This window comes from Chiloscyllium punctatum, chromosome 10 (assembly GCF_047496795.1).
Source record: "Chiloscyllium punctatum isolate Juve2018m chromosome 10, sChiPun1.3, whole genome shotgun sequence".
In the NCBI taxonomy this organism is placed as follows: domain Eukaryota; kingdom Metazoa; phylum Chordata; class Chondrichthyes; order Orectolobiformes; family Hemiscylliidae; genus Chiloscyllium; species Chiloscyllium punctatum.
In genome coordinates, this window is record NC_092748.1 from 107,109,652 (window position 1) to 107,124,569 (window position 14,918).

The following is a 14,918-nucleotide window of genomic DNA, read 5'->3' on the forward strand; positions in this document are numbered from 1 at the left end:
TCATCGGCCACTTCAGCTGCTAACCTTGCCGTTTTAACTTGCTGCTCTTCTACATGAGTTTGCACTAGTTCAGACAGTGAATTTTTGAATTCCTCCAAAATAATTACCTCTCTAAGGGCATCATAGGCTTGCTCGATTTTTAAAGCTCTTATCCATCTATCAAAATTCCTCTGTTTGATCCTTTCAAACTCAATATCGGTTTGACCAGGGTCCCTCCTTAGATTCCTGAAACATTGTCTATAGGCTTCTGGTACAAGCTCATATGCACTGAAAATTTTTTTTTCACCTCCACATACTCCCCAGATACATCCTCTGATAATGATGCAAATACCTCGCTCGCCCTGCCTTCAAGTTTCGTTTGGATATAAAAACAACACATTGCCACTGGACACTGCATTTGTTTAGCTACCTTTTCAAATGAGATGAAAAAGGCTTCCACATCATTCTCATCAAATTTAGGCAATGATTGAACATACTTAAACAGTTTCTTACGAGGCTTTCTGACTACCAGGAGCTTGCTCATCCTCACCAAGCCTATCCTCAGCCTTTATCTCCAGCCTTTTAAGCTGACTTTCCTTTTAAGTGTCAGTTTTTGATATTCAAAAGCTCTCTCTTCTTCCTTCTCTTCTACTGCTCTCTCCTTTTCTCTCTCTTCTGCTGCTGTCTCTTTTTCGCTCTCTTCTGGATTTAATCGTCACTCAAACTGTTGCATTTCTGCTGCCCTTTCCTTGTCTCTCGCCTCTAACTCAAGCTGCTTCATTTGCAATTGAATTTTTGCCATCTCTAGAGGTTCTGATGGTTTCTCCAGCAAGTTAAAAGGCTGGGCTACTGCTGCAATTATCTCTCCTTTCCTCACAGAAGCAGGCAGGTCCAATTTGAGTTTGACTGCTAATTCCTGCAGCTTGGTCTTATTCACTTTTTGCAAACTTTCCAAAGTCACCACATCCTCTTCCAGAAAACTTTTGGTGACTGAAAGAGCCATTACTATCCCAAGCTCTGTCTGCCAACCAAAGCAACACCTGAAATAAAGACACTAGCACCTGCCATTCGCTATTTAAAATCCCATAAAGAACCCCCAATCTGTTATGGACTAGGCCACACCACACAAAACGTTCTTGAGCAGGCAATGCAGACCATGGCTTTGCAATTTGTTTCGGTAAGTGTATGGGGAAAGTTGTCCAGAGTAAGTTATCTAGGTTGACTACTAGGTTTTAAAACAGACAGAAATTTATTCACAAAATTACACTATGAGACACAAAGAACACAATAAAGAATCCCTACAGAACTCAATCTGTCCAAACTAGACTTAATTATGCTGTTCCGAATACACACAACAGCCTCAATAAACAAACCCCGTTATAAAGCAGGAAAAGAAATGGAACAGATGCTTACTGATTGAAGTTAGAAGGGCAGCGAGCAAGAATAAAAGAGAGAGAGAGAGAGAGAGAGAGAGGTTCCACACAGCTGAACTTTTAACTAGTTCTGGACTGAACTGCTCAGCTGGAGAGCTGACCACTCCCCTTTCATTATACAGGTTACTTCTAAAACATGACCACTTTGGCCTGAAGTCTCATCTGTTTACATATAAACAAAAAAGCCTCTCAAAATCCTTTTCATCTCTGTACCAAATCAGACTGATCGGAACTGGGAGAGATTTATGATCCCTCTGAAAAAAATCAAGGACACATTGTCCTTGAGAAAAGGGATCGCTTTTGGAAAAAAGGAACCAGCTTTGTGACAAGATAATATTCTTCTTTTCTAATCTCCTTGCCAAAGTGGACACCTTCACATTATACTCGATCTGCCAAATTTCTACCCACTCACTTCACACATCAAAATTTTTCTGCAGACTCTTTGCACGGTCTAATTATTGTACAACCAAATTTGATTGTTTCTGTTCATTCTAGGTTTTAGTTGTGTATTAATCAAACATATTTTTCTTTGAATAAAACTTATATTGAGGCAGCAGTGACTGTTTTTCCTATTTGATTTTTCTGAATATCTGTTCGTGGAAAGCTTTTCACTTCTCTAATGTCCAACGTGTCATGAAGTTTGCTGATTTTGCAATGTGTGTGTTCAGTGACCATGGCTTCAGTCATTTCAATGCTGGACACCATGTAATGCAGGCAGCTCAACATTTCGAAGCACAAGATCCAATGCTTTCTTAATTCTCTTTGGACTTCTTTCCAGAACATGACTGAGAAAATACACTTGACTTTGCTTATCAGCATCATGAACAAGGAGCGAAGCATTAATTGTGCAGAGACCTGTAACTGGCCAGATGGAACAGTAGCTGCTCTGGTTAGAAAACACAACAATAGTTAACAAAAAGCACAATAAGCTTACCAGTTCAGCCTGAAGCATACAAAGTTGCAGTCTTTATTGCTAAGAGTCAGGTCTGAAATAATGCATGATTTGGAGATGCCGGTGTTGGACTGGGGTGTACAAAATTAAAAATCATGCAACACCAGGTTATCGTCCAATAGGTTTATTTGAAAGCACTAGCTTTCGGAGTGCTGCTCCTTCATCAAGTGGTTGTGGAACATACACTCCACAACCACCTGATGAAGGAGCAGCGTTCCGAAAGCTAGTGCATCCAAATAAACCTGTTGGACTATAACCTGGTGTTTTGTGATTTTTAACTCTGAAATAACGCAATTGTTTCATTCTCATGTGACCTTGCGTTATAGAAAATGGCGTTATAGCCACACCATGTCAACTCAATGGGGCCAGAATCATGTTGTAGCCAATACAGGTAAGGAAAGTTCATGTTCTACAAATAACAGTCTAAATTCTTTAAACACGTTAAAACCAATTCATGTTGAAGTAGCACATGTTACAGCAGAACCAATTGTAGATGATAACAAATGGATCATTTCACAAACTGAATTTATTATAAAAAAGTCCATGTCAGTCAATGCTCCCTCTTTTTAGTTGTGTGAAGCCTGTTTTTAATCAAGAGACATTTTGCCAAGCATTGTATTGAATTGTGTCTTGAACTCTTGGCCTGCCAAACAAACAGCACGTTTTGCTCCTGTCGCAAAATACTGATAACTTAAAATTTATCATTCTTGCTTTGGTCCTGGTGAGTGCAAGATAAAATATTATGGCAATATTTTCAGTAATATTCTAATTTTCTACTACCAATTGACATTTTGCATCCTGTTCTGTCCCACTGTGTGGTCTCCTTATGACTGCTGGACAATTTAATGGGAATGAGAGTTGAATATGCCTTATTGTGGTGTCATGTTAATAGTCTGATGGTCAGTTGTACATCAGGGATTAATTAACACTGTGGGTCAGTTTGTTTAAAGCAGTAAAACACATTCTAATAGGTTTAAGATGATATGGAAATAATTTAAAAGGGACGTCAGGTGCAACTTTTTCATGCAGAGGGTGGTGCATGTATGGAATGAGCTGCCAGAGGAAGTGGTGGAGGCTGGTACAATTACAACATTTAAAAGGCTTCTAGATTGGTATATGAATAGGAAGGATTTAGAGGGATATGGGACAAATGCTGGCAAATGGGATTGGTTAATTTAGCATAACTGATCAGCATGGATGAGTTGGACTGAAGGTCTGTTTCCGTGCTGTAGGGCTGTATGACTCTAAGTGACAAAGCAGACATTAAGGACATGATGTGAGGAGCTAGTGTGGACAAAGTTAAAAATCACACAACATCAGGTTAATGTCCAACAAGCTACTGATTCAAATTAAACCTGTTGGACAATAACCTAGTGTTGTGTGATTACACAGCAAAGCAGACATTAAGGACGTTATTTGACGAGGGTCTGAACAACTTGGCTAAAGCGAGAACTGTAGAAGAATTGCAAGGCTTTTCTCAAAGTCAGGAACAACTCCCTGCATTTTTTATGCAACTGCAGGGTGACAGAGCAAGGCTAGGCTATGGCGAGTCACCCACTAAGGAGGATATTTGTTTAGTAATGACCTGATTAGCTGCAGATCTTGCCTCATTAATATGCACTCCTCCAACATGCACTGTGAGCAAACCAGCCACCTCCTCAGAGGGAGGTCAGAGCAGATACATTCAATGGTGGATTCAGCTCACTGCTTGCTCCAAAGAAATTTTGATCTAGACACCAACATCTCAGGGCACAATCTGAGGGCACCAGCCAAGTGCATTCCATACCCAGTTGGTTCTGAAGTGCATCAGTGTTTGAGAACTCCCATTGCACATATCTAATCCATTTACAGGACACTTCCATCCTGCACCTTGAGCTGCATTAGCAACTCTCACTGTAATGTTGCAGCAAAGACACTGTGTGCTCAGGGACACAAGCATCCACCTCATGGATTGGACCAAGCTGCATCTCCCGGCTCTTTGTTCACTGTCAAAGTGTAAACTGAAGCCCTGAGTCTACCTGGATGCTCAAAGCAGATATGCCTTGCTTTTTTTGCACTTTACCCCCCTCAGCCAGCAATATCAGACTCTCGGTACTGCTGTATCACCATCCAGTTCATTGCAGGGGCAAGGATAGGAAGCTTTTCATCATGGTCAGCAGGCCTCAGTCAATCGAAGTGGCTCATCTTCCCTCAGGGGGTCTCAGCACAGTAACTTCAGAGTAGCTTCCATTCCCAGTCCAAAGGCACGAGCAGAGAGACATTCCTGATGAAGGACTGATAGCCGTAACGTCGACTCTCCTGCCCCTCAGAGGCTGCCTGACCTCGTGTGCTTTTCCAGTGCCACACTTTGCAACTCTGACTCTCCAGCATCTGCAGTCGTCACTTTCTCCAAGTCACTCAGGTCAGTCGGAGTTAGGATGATTCCTACATGAGGGATGATAAGCTGAATGTCAGAGAGTCCACCCACCCATCGTGATTCCTTCTGCCCTTTTGTGTGCTGGTTTCCTCCTATCCTTCGGGAGAGGCAGGTAGTGAGGGAGATGAAAGCGGGTGACACAGCTTTTACAGGGTACTTTACCGGGGCTTGGCTGGAGAGTTTTAGTTATGAGGAAAGATTGAATGGACTGGGGTTGTTTCTCTTGGAGCAGGGGAGAGTGAAGGGAGTCATGACTGAGGTGTACAAACGAGGAGGGGCACAGACAAGGTGGACAGGAAGTAACTTTTCCTCTTGGTGGAGGGATCAATGGATGGGAGGGGTACATTTAATGTAAGGGGCAAGAGATTTACAGGGAGCTATGAGGAAAAATGTTTTCATCCAGAGGGTGGCGGGAATCTGGAACTGACTGCAGAAACATTTAGGAAGTATTTTTATGGACATTTGTGATCCCAAGGCAGAAAAATGTGTTGCTGGAAAAGCGCAGCAGGTCAGGCAGCATCCAAGGAGCAGGAGAATCGACGTTTCGGGCATAAGCCCTACTTCAGGAATGATTCCAAGGCATACAATTTTATGGGCTAAGTGTTGGAAAACTGAGTTAGAATGGTCAAGTGTTTGCTTTAGACTGGAGCCAAAGGACCTTTTTCTGAGGCATAGAGGTCTAAAACTGTTTGAAAGGTAGAGAGATGTCGTGAGTGAGTGAGTGACTGAGTGAGTGAATGGTTGAGTGAGTGAGTGATTGAGTGAATGAGTGAGCAAGTGAGTGAGTGAGTGAATGACTGATGAACAAGTGAACGAGTGATTGAATAAGTAAGGGAATGAGTCATTGAGTGAGTGAGTGAGTAATTGACTGAATGAGTGAGTGAGTGAATCAGTGAGGGTGAATAAGTGAGTGAGTGATTGAGTTAATGAGTGAGTGAGTGTGTGACTAGTCAGCACAGAGGGCATGCAGGATTAGTGGTAATGGGTAGGCTGGATGACAGTGAGTGGGCAAAGATGAGGAGCATGAGCCTCAGAGAGGTGGCTACAGTAGTTTGTGGTACTGGGAAAAAATAGTAGCACTTGATGTGGCAGAATCAAGACACTCATTGACCTTATTCTCCTGGTGTTGCTTATTCCTCCAGATGGCTGAGATTGCAGTGAACCAGGGGAAACCTTGGACCAGACTGGTATGGTCTCCACTGGTCCCCACTGCTGGTCCTGAGGAGGGGGATGGGAAGAGGAAGCCTCACCCTCAGCACCACCCCATCCAGCAGCACCTCCACATCTCTTCCAGCAAAGCCAAGCACTGAATTTTCCAATTCCTCTTATCTACCAGGGCTGAGGCAAAGAATCTGCAGGACAGTTCTGGACCCCCAGTGCTTGTCAGGGGGCACCACAAGCTTTTAAAGATGATGACAGGACGAGGGATGCCAGTCAATTCTGGAATATCTCAGCAGGGGCAAAGCCTTCCAAAAACAGTGCAGAGCAAGATAGGGCTAGCATTAGATGGAGGGGTGCTATTGGGGCAAATATGTAAGTAGAGGCAAACTGGAAGAAAATGTCAGAATCTCACAGCAAGAAACCCTCCAAAAAATCCAACAAAACAGACACTTGGATAAAAGTGGAAACTTCAGCCCTATGAGGAGAAAGTGAGGACTGCAGATGCTGGAGATCAGAGCTGAAAAATGTGTTCCTGGAAAAGCGCAACAGGTCAGGCAGCATCCAAGGAGCAGGAGAATGGACGTTTCAGGATTCCTGAAGAAGGGCTTATGCCTGAAACGTCAATTCTCCTGCTCCTTGGATGCTGCCTGACCTGCTGCGCCTTTCCAGCAACATGTTTTTCAGCTCTTCAGCCCTATGATCCTTGTATATGCAATGTGCCAAACACAGCAGGATAATTGCCAGACAGATTCAGAACACTGTATACACACACTTGTGCCACACAAATTCCAGACAATGACTATCTCCAATAAGAGGAGAAAGTGAGGACTGCAGATTATCTCCAATAAGAGACAATCTAACATCTTCCATTGACAATCAATGGCTTTACCATCACCTAAGACCCCATTATCAAGATCCTGTGGGTTACCATTGACCAGAAACAGAACTGGGTTCACTTAGTCAATACTGTGTCCTCAAGAGTAAGTCAGAGGCTAGGAATCCTTCAATGAGTAACTCACCTCGTGACTCCCCAAAGACTGTGCACCATCCACAGGGTAAAAGTGAAGAATATGAAGGAGTACTTTCCATTTGCATGGCTGAGTATAGCTCTAGCAAAACTCAAGAAGCTTGACACAATCCAAACCAAAGCAATCCACTTGATTGGCATTATGCTCACAAATATCTACTCCCTCGATCACCAATGCACAGTATGTGTACTCCACAAGATGTACTGCAGAACTACACCAAATAATCTGAGACAACAGCAGCCAAACTGTTGGAGAACCATTAGCATCTGGAAGAACACGAGCACCTGTATTTGCCTGTTAAATGCCTGAAAGTATATAATCGCATCGGGTCTCCATTACAAATGAGATGCGGGACTCCTATCCAATTTCCAAAAGATGAGTGAGAACTCATTGCCAACATTCAATTCAGTACTACGTTTCACATTGCTTTCAGACAACTTACAAGAAATATTGCTCATCGTCACATTTTAAGAGTCAGCATGGAAGCAACCTGGAAGATAATGAGATTGGCTTTACCAGTGGCCATGAACAGATTGAAGGAATATGTTAGTGAATAGTAGCAATATGAACGAAACAGCAAAATACCTACAGTTGTGTTAACTTTTCAACTGCTAGGATGGAATGAATCAATCTCAATTGTGTGGAAAAGAGAGACATGTTGCCAATGCCTTCTGTTTTCCACTCCATTACACCAGAAGTCAGTGATTTGGCCCCTCAAGCCTTCTCTGCCATTCAATAGGATCATGGATGATTCAACAGTTCTCATATCCAATTTCCCTGTAACTCTTGATTCCCCGACTGATCAAGATCCTACCTATCTCAGCCTTAAATATACATAAAGATTGTATTGGCAAAGAAATTATATGTAATGTTTAGATTAGATTAGATTAGATTAGATTACTTACAGTGTGGAAACAGGCCCTTCGGCCCAACAAGTCCACACCGCCCCGCCGAAGCGTACCCACCCATACCCCTACATCTACATCTACATCTACATCTACATCAACCCCTTACCTAACACTATGGGCAATTTAGCATTGCCAATTCACCTGACCTGCACATCTTTGGACTGTGGGAGGAAACCGGAGCACCCGGAGGAAACCCACGCAGACACGGGGAGAACGTGCAAACTCCACACAGTCAGTCGCCTGAGGAGGGAATTGAACCCGGGTCTCCGGCGCTGTGAGGCAGCAGTGCTAACCACTGTTACATAATTTTGTATCAGAATGTTCTTCTGAATGCAGAGCAGCATTTTGTCAGTGGAATATACCAGTATTGCATCATTGTCAGTACAATGAGCTGAAATCTTATTAAGAGTCCCGGAAACAGCTTGGGTCTCCCTCAGGAATTAGCCTGACGCTGGTTTTCCTCCTTGGTCTCTAATGAGGAAATATCTGATTCAGAAATGCTGCAACTGCTTTTAATGTTCCTGGGTTAGTGGGAAGACCATCAGTATTTGATCACTTCTCACTGGGTGAGAAAATGATCTGAAATGGAAACAGAAATAACTAGGAATGCTCAACAGTCACAGCCTTTCATCTGGTAAATGCTTCGAGCCTTTATGCTTTTCACTTAGATATCCAATATTCACAGCATGCTACCTTTGTTGAGGTTAAGATAAGGCTTAATGGTTTTGCCCTGCTTGGTCAAACAGGAAGCATAAAAAAAGCAGAGCTTTGAAATTCTTGCTGACCTTCACTCCGGGCTGCCTACAGTCCCAACAGTGGCTACTGCTTCTGCGTGGCACTGCAGGGAGCATAACCAGTCATCTGATTACCTGGCATCTCTTTGGGGTAAGTCTTCCTTCCCCCCAATGGCAGAAGTCCCACCTCCAGCCTATGTAATGGCCAATTGGCTGTTAACTGATAGCAAGGCAGAAGGAAGACATTCTTTCTGTATGTGGGCTCCCAACTGACTTTTTTCACTGAATCATTCACAGTTTGTAGGATCAGTGTGTAAACCAGGGCACAGTTGAGAGTGAAACACTTGATTGTGGGTCTGGAGTCAGATAAAGCTGGCAGATTTCCCTCCCGAAAGGACAGTCTTGAACCAGATGTTATTTCACACCAAACAACGCCATTAAGCCAATTCTTTATTTCAGATTTATTTTTGTTAAATTCAAATGTCACCATCTCTATTAGCATGAGGTTCTGGATGACAAGTCCAGCGACATTATAAGGACACCACCACCTCCATTTTTTAGTGGAATATGAGCCAGAAGAACAACAGATGCCATAAAATCCAGCCTTGGATTTCATTAATTCACTATATCCTGTCGCTAACCTAACATGAAATTCAGAAGAAAATCTTTTTCTGAGAGAGTGCATCGAACATAAAATTCTCTACTACAGAAATAGTTGAGGCAAACGAGAGAAACGTAGTTAAGGGAGCTGGTTAAGCAAGTCAGTGATAAATAAAGAGAAAGATGTTAATATGGTTAGAGGAATGCAAAAAGCTTTATACTGGCTATAAACATCAGCAGAGAGCAGTCAGGATGAATGGCTTGTTTCTGAACTGTAAGCTCTATTTATTTCAACGTAATTACCTACATCATAAAGAGGTGTTTTGTCGCCATCTAAGGCTTTGTTTTGAACTCTTTTGAAATGCATGTATTGCCGAGAAATGACCCACTTTGTTGAGGGTTTTTGACTTACACTCATCAAGGCATTTGTACGAATACCAGTGTAAAGGGGCACTATATTCTATACTGCATGGAAATACATTGCCAATGCATTGGCTCTGATCAGTAGAGGCATGACAATGGAGATTGGATCAATTATATGATAGCCACAAGTCAACTTGCTGACCAGTCAGTACTGTCTTTTCATGCAGAATAAGTTGTTGTTCCCCTTTACAAATGGTCCCTGGGGTATAAGTGGATTCTGTAATTTTAGTAAGTTGTTTTGAAAGTCAGGACACAATGCAAGATGGCACAGTGTTAAATAGCCATTCGTAAGTATGAGTAAATGATCACACGTCAAGTCTGACCTAGTCCCATTTGCAAACATTGGGCCCATATCCCTCTAAACCTTTCCTATTCATGTACCCATCCAGATGTCTTTTAAATGTTGCAATTGTATCAGCCCCCATCACCTCCTCTGGCAGTTCATTCTATATGCGCACCAGCCTCTGGATGAAAATGTTACCTCTTAGGTTCCTTTTAAATCCTTTCCCTCTCACCTTAAATCTAGTTTTGGACTCCACTCTAGGAAAAAGACCATGGCTATTCACCCTATCCGTGCCCCTCATGATTTTATGAACATCGGTAAGGTCACCCCTCAGCCTCTGATGTTCCAAGGGAAAAAGCCCCCAGCCTATTCAGCCTCTCAAATACTCCAGTCCTGGCAACAATCCTTGTAAATCCTTTCTGCACCCTCTCAAGTTTAATAAGATGTTTCCTCTAGAAGGGTGACCACTGAAATGACCTGGTCGCTTAAGTATTTAAATTTTCAGGAAAACTCAAAGAACTCATTTTCTTTGCAAAAGAAAAGCTTTCTGTTAGATCTAATTAAAAATTTCAATATTACGGAGGGAATCGATAAAGCTGACAGGGACAAAATGTTCACTTTTGTGAACATACGAGCACCAGAGATTGCAGTTTTCAAAGATTTAGGAGGTTTTGCTTCCTGCAAAAAGAAAGAAAACAAAGGACTTTCATTTTCACCTGCTCTTGTGCCTAGGGATGTCCCAAAGTATTTTACAGTCAATTAAATATTTTTCCAAGTGCAATGACTGAATTAATGGAGGAAACACAGCAGTGGATTTTTCTACTGTGAGCTCCTACAAATGAGAGTCAGATAATGGCCAGATAATCTCTTTTCGGGCTTGGGAAGATTTTAGCGTTAAAGTACAAGGGATAATGCCTGACTGGATGAGATGCTCATTATAATACACACCACCACAGGAGGTGATGTAATGTCACATGATGTTACTCTCTATTGTGGCCTCAGGACAAATTTAAGAAACAATACGATACCACTTAAATAAAGTCAATATTCTTTAGAAGCACAAGTAGACCAAGAACATTATAAATATTGGTCAAACTGGGGACCGATTTGTTGAGCTGCAATGTCTGTGAGACAATGGATTCTCACATAAATTGGCTCTTGGATAGAGATGTCAAATAGACATTTTTCACAGAAAGAGAAACAGACCTCTGCATTCAATTACGGGGAAACGGGATGATGGAAGCGATGATGAGGCAGCAAAGGATGGCAGGAACGGGGGTTAAAAAGCCAAGCAGCAGTCAGGGCTGAGGCCTTGCATGTGATGGCGAAGCCTGGTGTGCCCGATGGAGGTCAACAGCAGTGGTCAGCGGCAAAGGTGAATAGCGAGCACAGGCACATCTTAGCCCAGTGCGGGAGAAAGCTTGCCCAGCACAAGGGAGAGCTAGCCCGTTTGGAGAAAACCCATCTTGGAGCGTCGGCAGGCCTATGGCTTAACAAAGGACTGCAATATTTGACTTTTTTAAACTTTAATTCTTAATTTTTCAATTTTATACTAAGAATTTTATACTTTGGAGTGGCACAGTGGCACAACGATTAGCAATGCTGCCTCACAGCACCAAGGTCCCAGGTTTGATTCCAGCCTTGGGTGACTATCTGTGTGGAGTTTGCACATTCTCCCCGTGTCTGTGTGGGTTTCCTCCGGGTGCTCCGGTTTCCTCCCACAGTCCAAAGGTGTGTAGATCAGGTGAATTGGCTTTGCTAAATTGCCCATAGTGTTAGGTGCATTAGTCAGAGGGAAATGAGACTGGGTGGGTTACTCTTCAGAGGGTCGGTGTGGACTTGTCGGGCCGAAGGGCCTGTTTCCACACAGTAGGGAATCTAATCTAAATCTAAACTAATCTAAGACTAGCATTCAGTTTCCCTGCTACAAGGAGGGTGTTGTGAAACCTGAAAGGGTTCAGAAAAAATTTACAAGGATGTTGTCAGGGTTGGAGGATCTGAGCAACAGGGAGTAGCTGATTTGGCTGGGGCTATTTTTCCTGTAGCATCGGAGGCTGAGGGGTGACCTTACAGAGGTTTCTAAAATCATGAGGGGCAATGGATAGGGGAAAAAGACATGGACTTTTCCCAGGGATGGACAAGTCCAAAACTAGAAGGCACAAGTTTAAATTGAGAGAGGGAAGATTTAAAGGGGACCCAAGGGGCAACTTTTACACAGAGACGTTAAATGTTATAGAACATAGAACATTATAGCGCAGTATAGACCCTTTGGCCCTCAATGTTGCGCCGACCTGTCATACCAATCTCAAGCCCATCTAACCTACACTATTCCATGTGCGTCCATATGGTTGTCCAATGACGACTTAAATGTACTTAACTTTGACGAATCTACTACCGTTGCTGGCAAAGCATTCCATACCCTTACTACTCTCTGAGTAAAGAAACTGCCTCTGACATCTGTCCTCAATTTAAAGCTATGCCCCCTCATGCTCGCCGTCACCATTCTTGGAAAAAGGCTCTCCCTGTCCACCCTATCTAACCCTCTGATTATCTTATACGTCTCTATTAAGTCACCTCTCAACCTTCTTCTGTCTAACGAAAACAGCCTCAAGTCCCTCAGCCTTTCTCATAAGACCTTCCATCTATACCAGTCAACATCCTAGTAAATCTCCTCTGCACCCTTTCCAAAGCTTCCACATCCTTCTTATAATGCGGTGACCAGAACTGTACACAATACTCCAAGTGCGGCCGCACCAGAGTTTTGTACAGCTGCAGCATAACCTCAAGGTTCCGGAACACAATCCCTCTATTAATAAAAGCTAAAACACTGTATGCCTTCTTAATAACCCTGTCAACCTGGGTGGCGACTTTCAAGGATCTGTGTACCTGGACACCAAGATCTCTCTGCTCATCTACACTACCAAGAATCTTACCATTAGCCCAGTACTTTGCATTCCAGTTACTCCGACCAAAGTGAATCACCTCACACTTGTCCACATTAAACTCCATTTGCCACCTCTCAGCCCAACTCTGTAGCCTATCTATGTCTCTCTGTATCCTACAACATCCTTCGTCACTATCCACAACTCCACCAACCTTAGTGTCGTCTGCAAATTTACTAACCTACCCTTCTACGCCCTCATCCAGGTCATTTATAAAAATGACGAACAGCAGTGGATCCAACCCTTGCGGTACTCATTGGTAACTGGACTCCAGGATGAACATTTCCCATCAACCACCACCCTCTGTCTTCTTTCAGCAAGCCAATTACTTATCCAAACTACTATATCTCCCACAATGCCATCTTCCGCATTTTGTACAATAGCCTACTGTGGGGAACCTCAGCCCATACTACCTCAGTTGACGAGTCCCCGAACATCCTTTCTGCAACTGGAATACTGTCCAAGCATTGACCAATCTGATTAAAAGGAGCAAAGACAGAAATTGCCAGAAAACTCAACTCTTCTGCCAACTAAAGTTAATGTTTTGGGTCCATTGACCCTTCTTGAGAAAATTAGAATAGATTCTCTGCAGTGTGGAAACAGGCCCTTCAGCCAACCAAGTCCACACCAACCCTCCAAAGAGTAATCCAACCAGACCCATTTCTCTCTGACTAATGCACCTCACACTACGGGCAATTTAGCATGGCCAATTTACCTGATCTGCACATCTTTGGACTGTGGGAGAAAACCGGAGCAGCCAGTGGAAACCCACGCAGACACGGGGAGAACGTGCAAACTCCACACAGATATTCACCCGAAGCTGGAATAGAACCTTGGAGTCTAGATTAGAGCGGTGCTGGAAAAGCACAGCAGTTCAGGCAGCATCCGAGGAGCAGTAAAATTAACGTTTCGAGCAAAAGCCCTTCATCATCGAACCTCGGACCCTGGTGCTGTGATGCAGCAGTGCTAACCACTGAGCCACTGTGCCGCCCCCATCACAAATATTAACTCTGCTTTCTCTCCATAGGTGCTGCCAGACCTGCTGAGTTCTTCTGACAATTTCTGTTTCTGTTTCTGATTTTCAGCATCTGCAGTATTTTTTTGATGAAGAAGAGTGAAGGTACCTTGGTTAATGAGGAAGCGGCAGACTTAATAGAGCCACAAAGTCCCATATTTTTCTTAGCCTCTCAAACGTTGAGCATCTGAACCATACTGTGCATTTCCTTAACAGCTTTTAAAACACAGTCCTAACCTTCAAGGTTACCAGAAGTACACCACAAATTAAGAATATGGAAAGTTCTGAAGGGTGATGATGTTTGACCTTAATAAAGTTGTCTTTACCTCATAGTCAATATCCAAGACATCAAATTCCCCGTTGGTTTGGAAGTGTTGCGTGTCTGCATCCACAGTAAAATTCACTTGTTTTTTATTACGTTCAATTGCAACATAATGCCAATGGAGGTCATCAAGGAGACTGCCCAGTACGACAGAGGAATAGCCATCAATGGTTTGCAGTGTTGCACCACCTAGAATACAAATTGAAAGAATTAACTCATATAGATCATACTTTACTATAGAATCTCTGCAGTGTGGAAACAAGCCATTCAGCACAACAAATCCACACCAACCCTCCAAACAGCATCCCACTCAGACTCATCCCTCTACCTTATTCCTGTAACACTGCATTTCCCATGGCTAGCACACCTAATCCACATGTCCGTGAACACTATGGATAATTTAGCGTGGCCAATTCACCCAACTTGAACGTCTTTGGACCGTGGGAGGAAACCCACGCAGATACGGGGAGAACGTGAAAACTCCACACAGACAGTCGCCCAAGGGTGGAATCAAATTCGGCACTGTGAATTGGGTCCCTGGCGCTGAGAGTTGGAAAGTTGGGTCAAGAAATGGCAGATGGAGTTTAAGCAGGTCAAGTGCAAGAGGAAAGTAAACAGTGAACCTGTATATTATGCCTGTACACTATAGATTACAAATAAATAAAACATTGCAGGCCACAAATGTTGGAAAGTTCGAGAAAATAAAAACATAGTTTGACTTA

General features: G+C 43.1%; 1 protein-coding gene across 1 annotated transcript in view; it reads right to left on the reverse strand.

Moving 5' to 3' along the window:
• The window catches only part of LOC140482418 (contactin-associated protein-like 5), a 1,108,772-nt gene that overhangs the window by 572,041 nt on the left and 521,813 nt on the right, over positions 1-14,918 (reverse strand). The window contains exon 6 of the mRNA XM_072579902.1: positions 14,201-14,385. Within this exon, the coding sequence (XP_072436003.1) occupies positions 14,201-14,385 (185 nt within the window). The remainder of the gene's footprint in view (positions 1-14,200; positions 14,386-14,918) is intronic.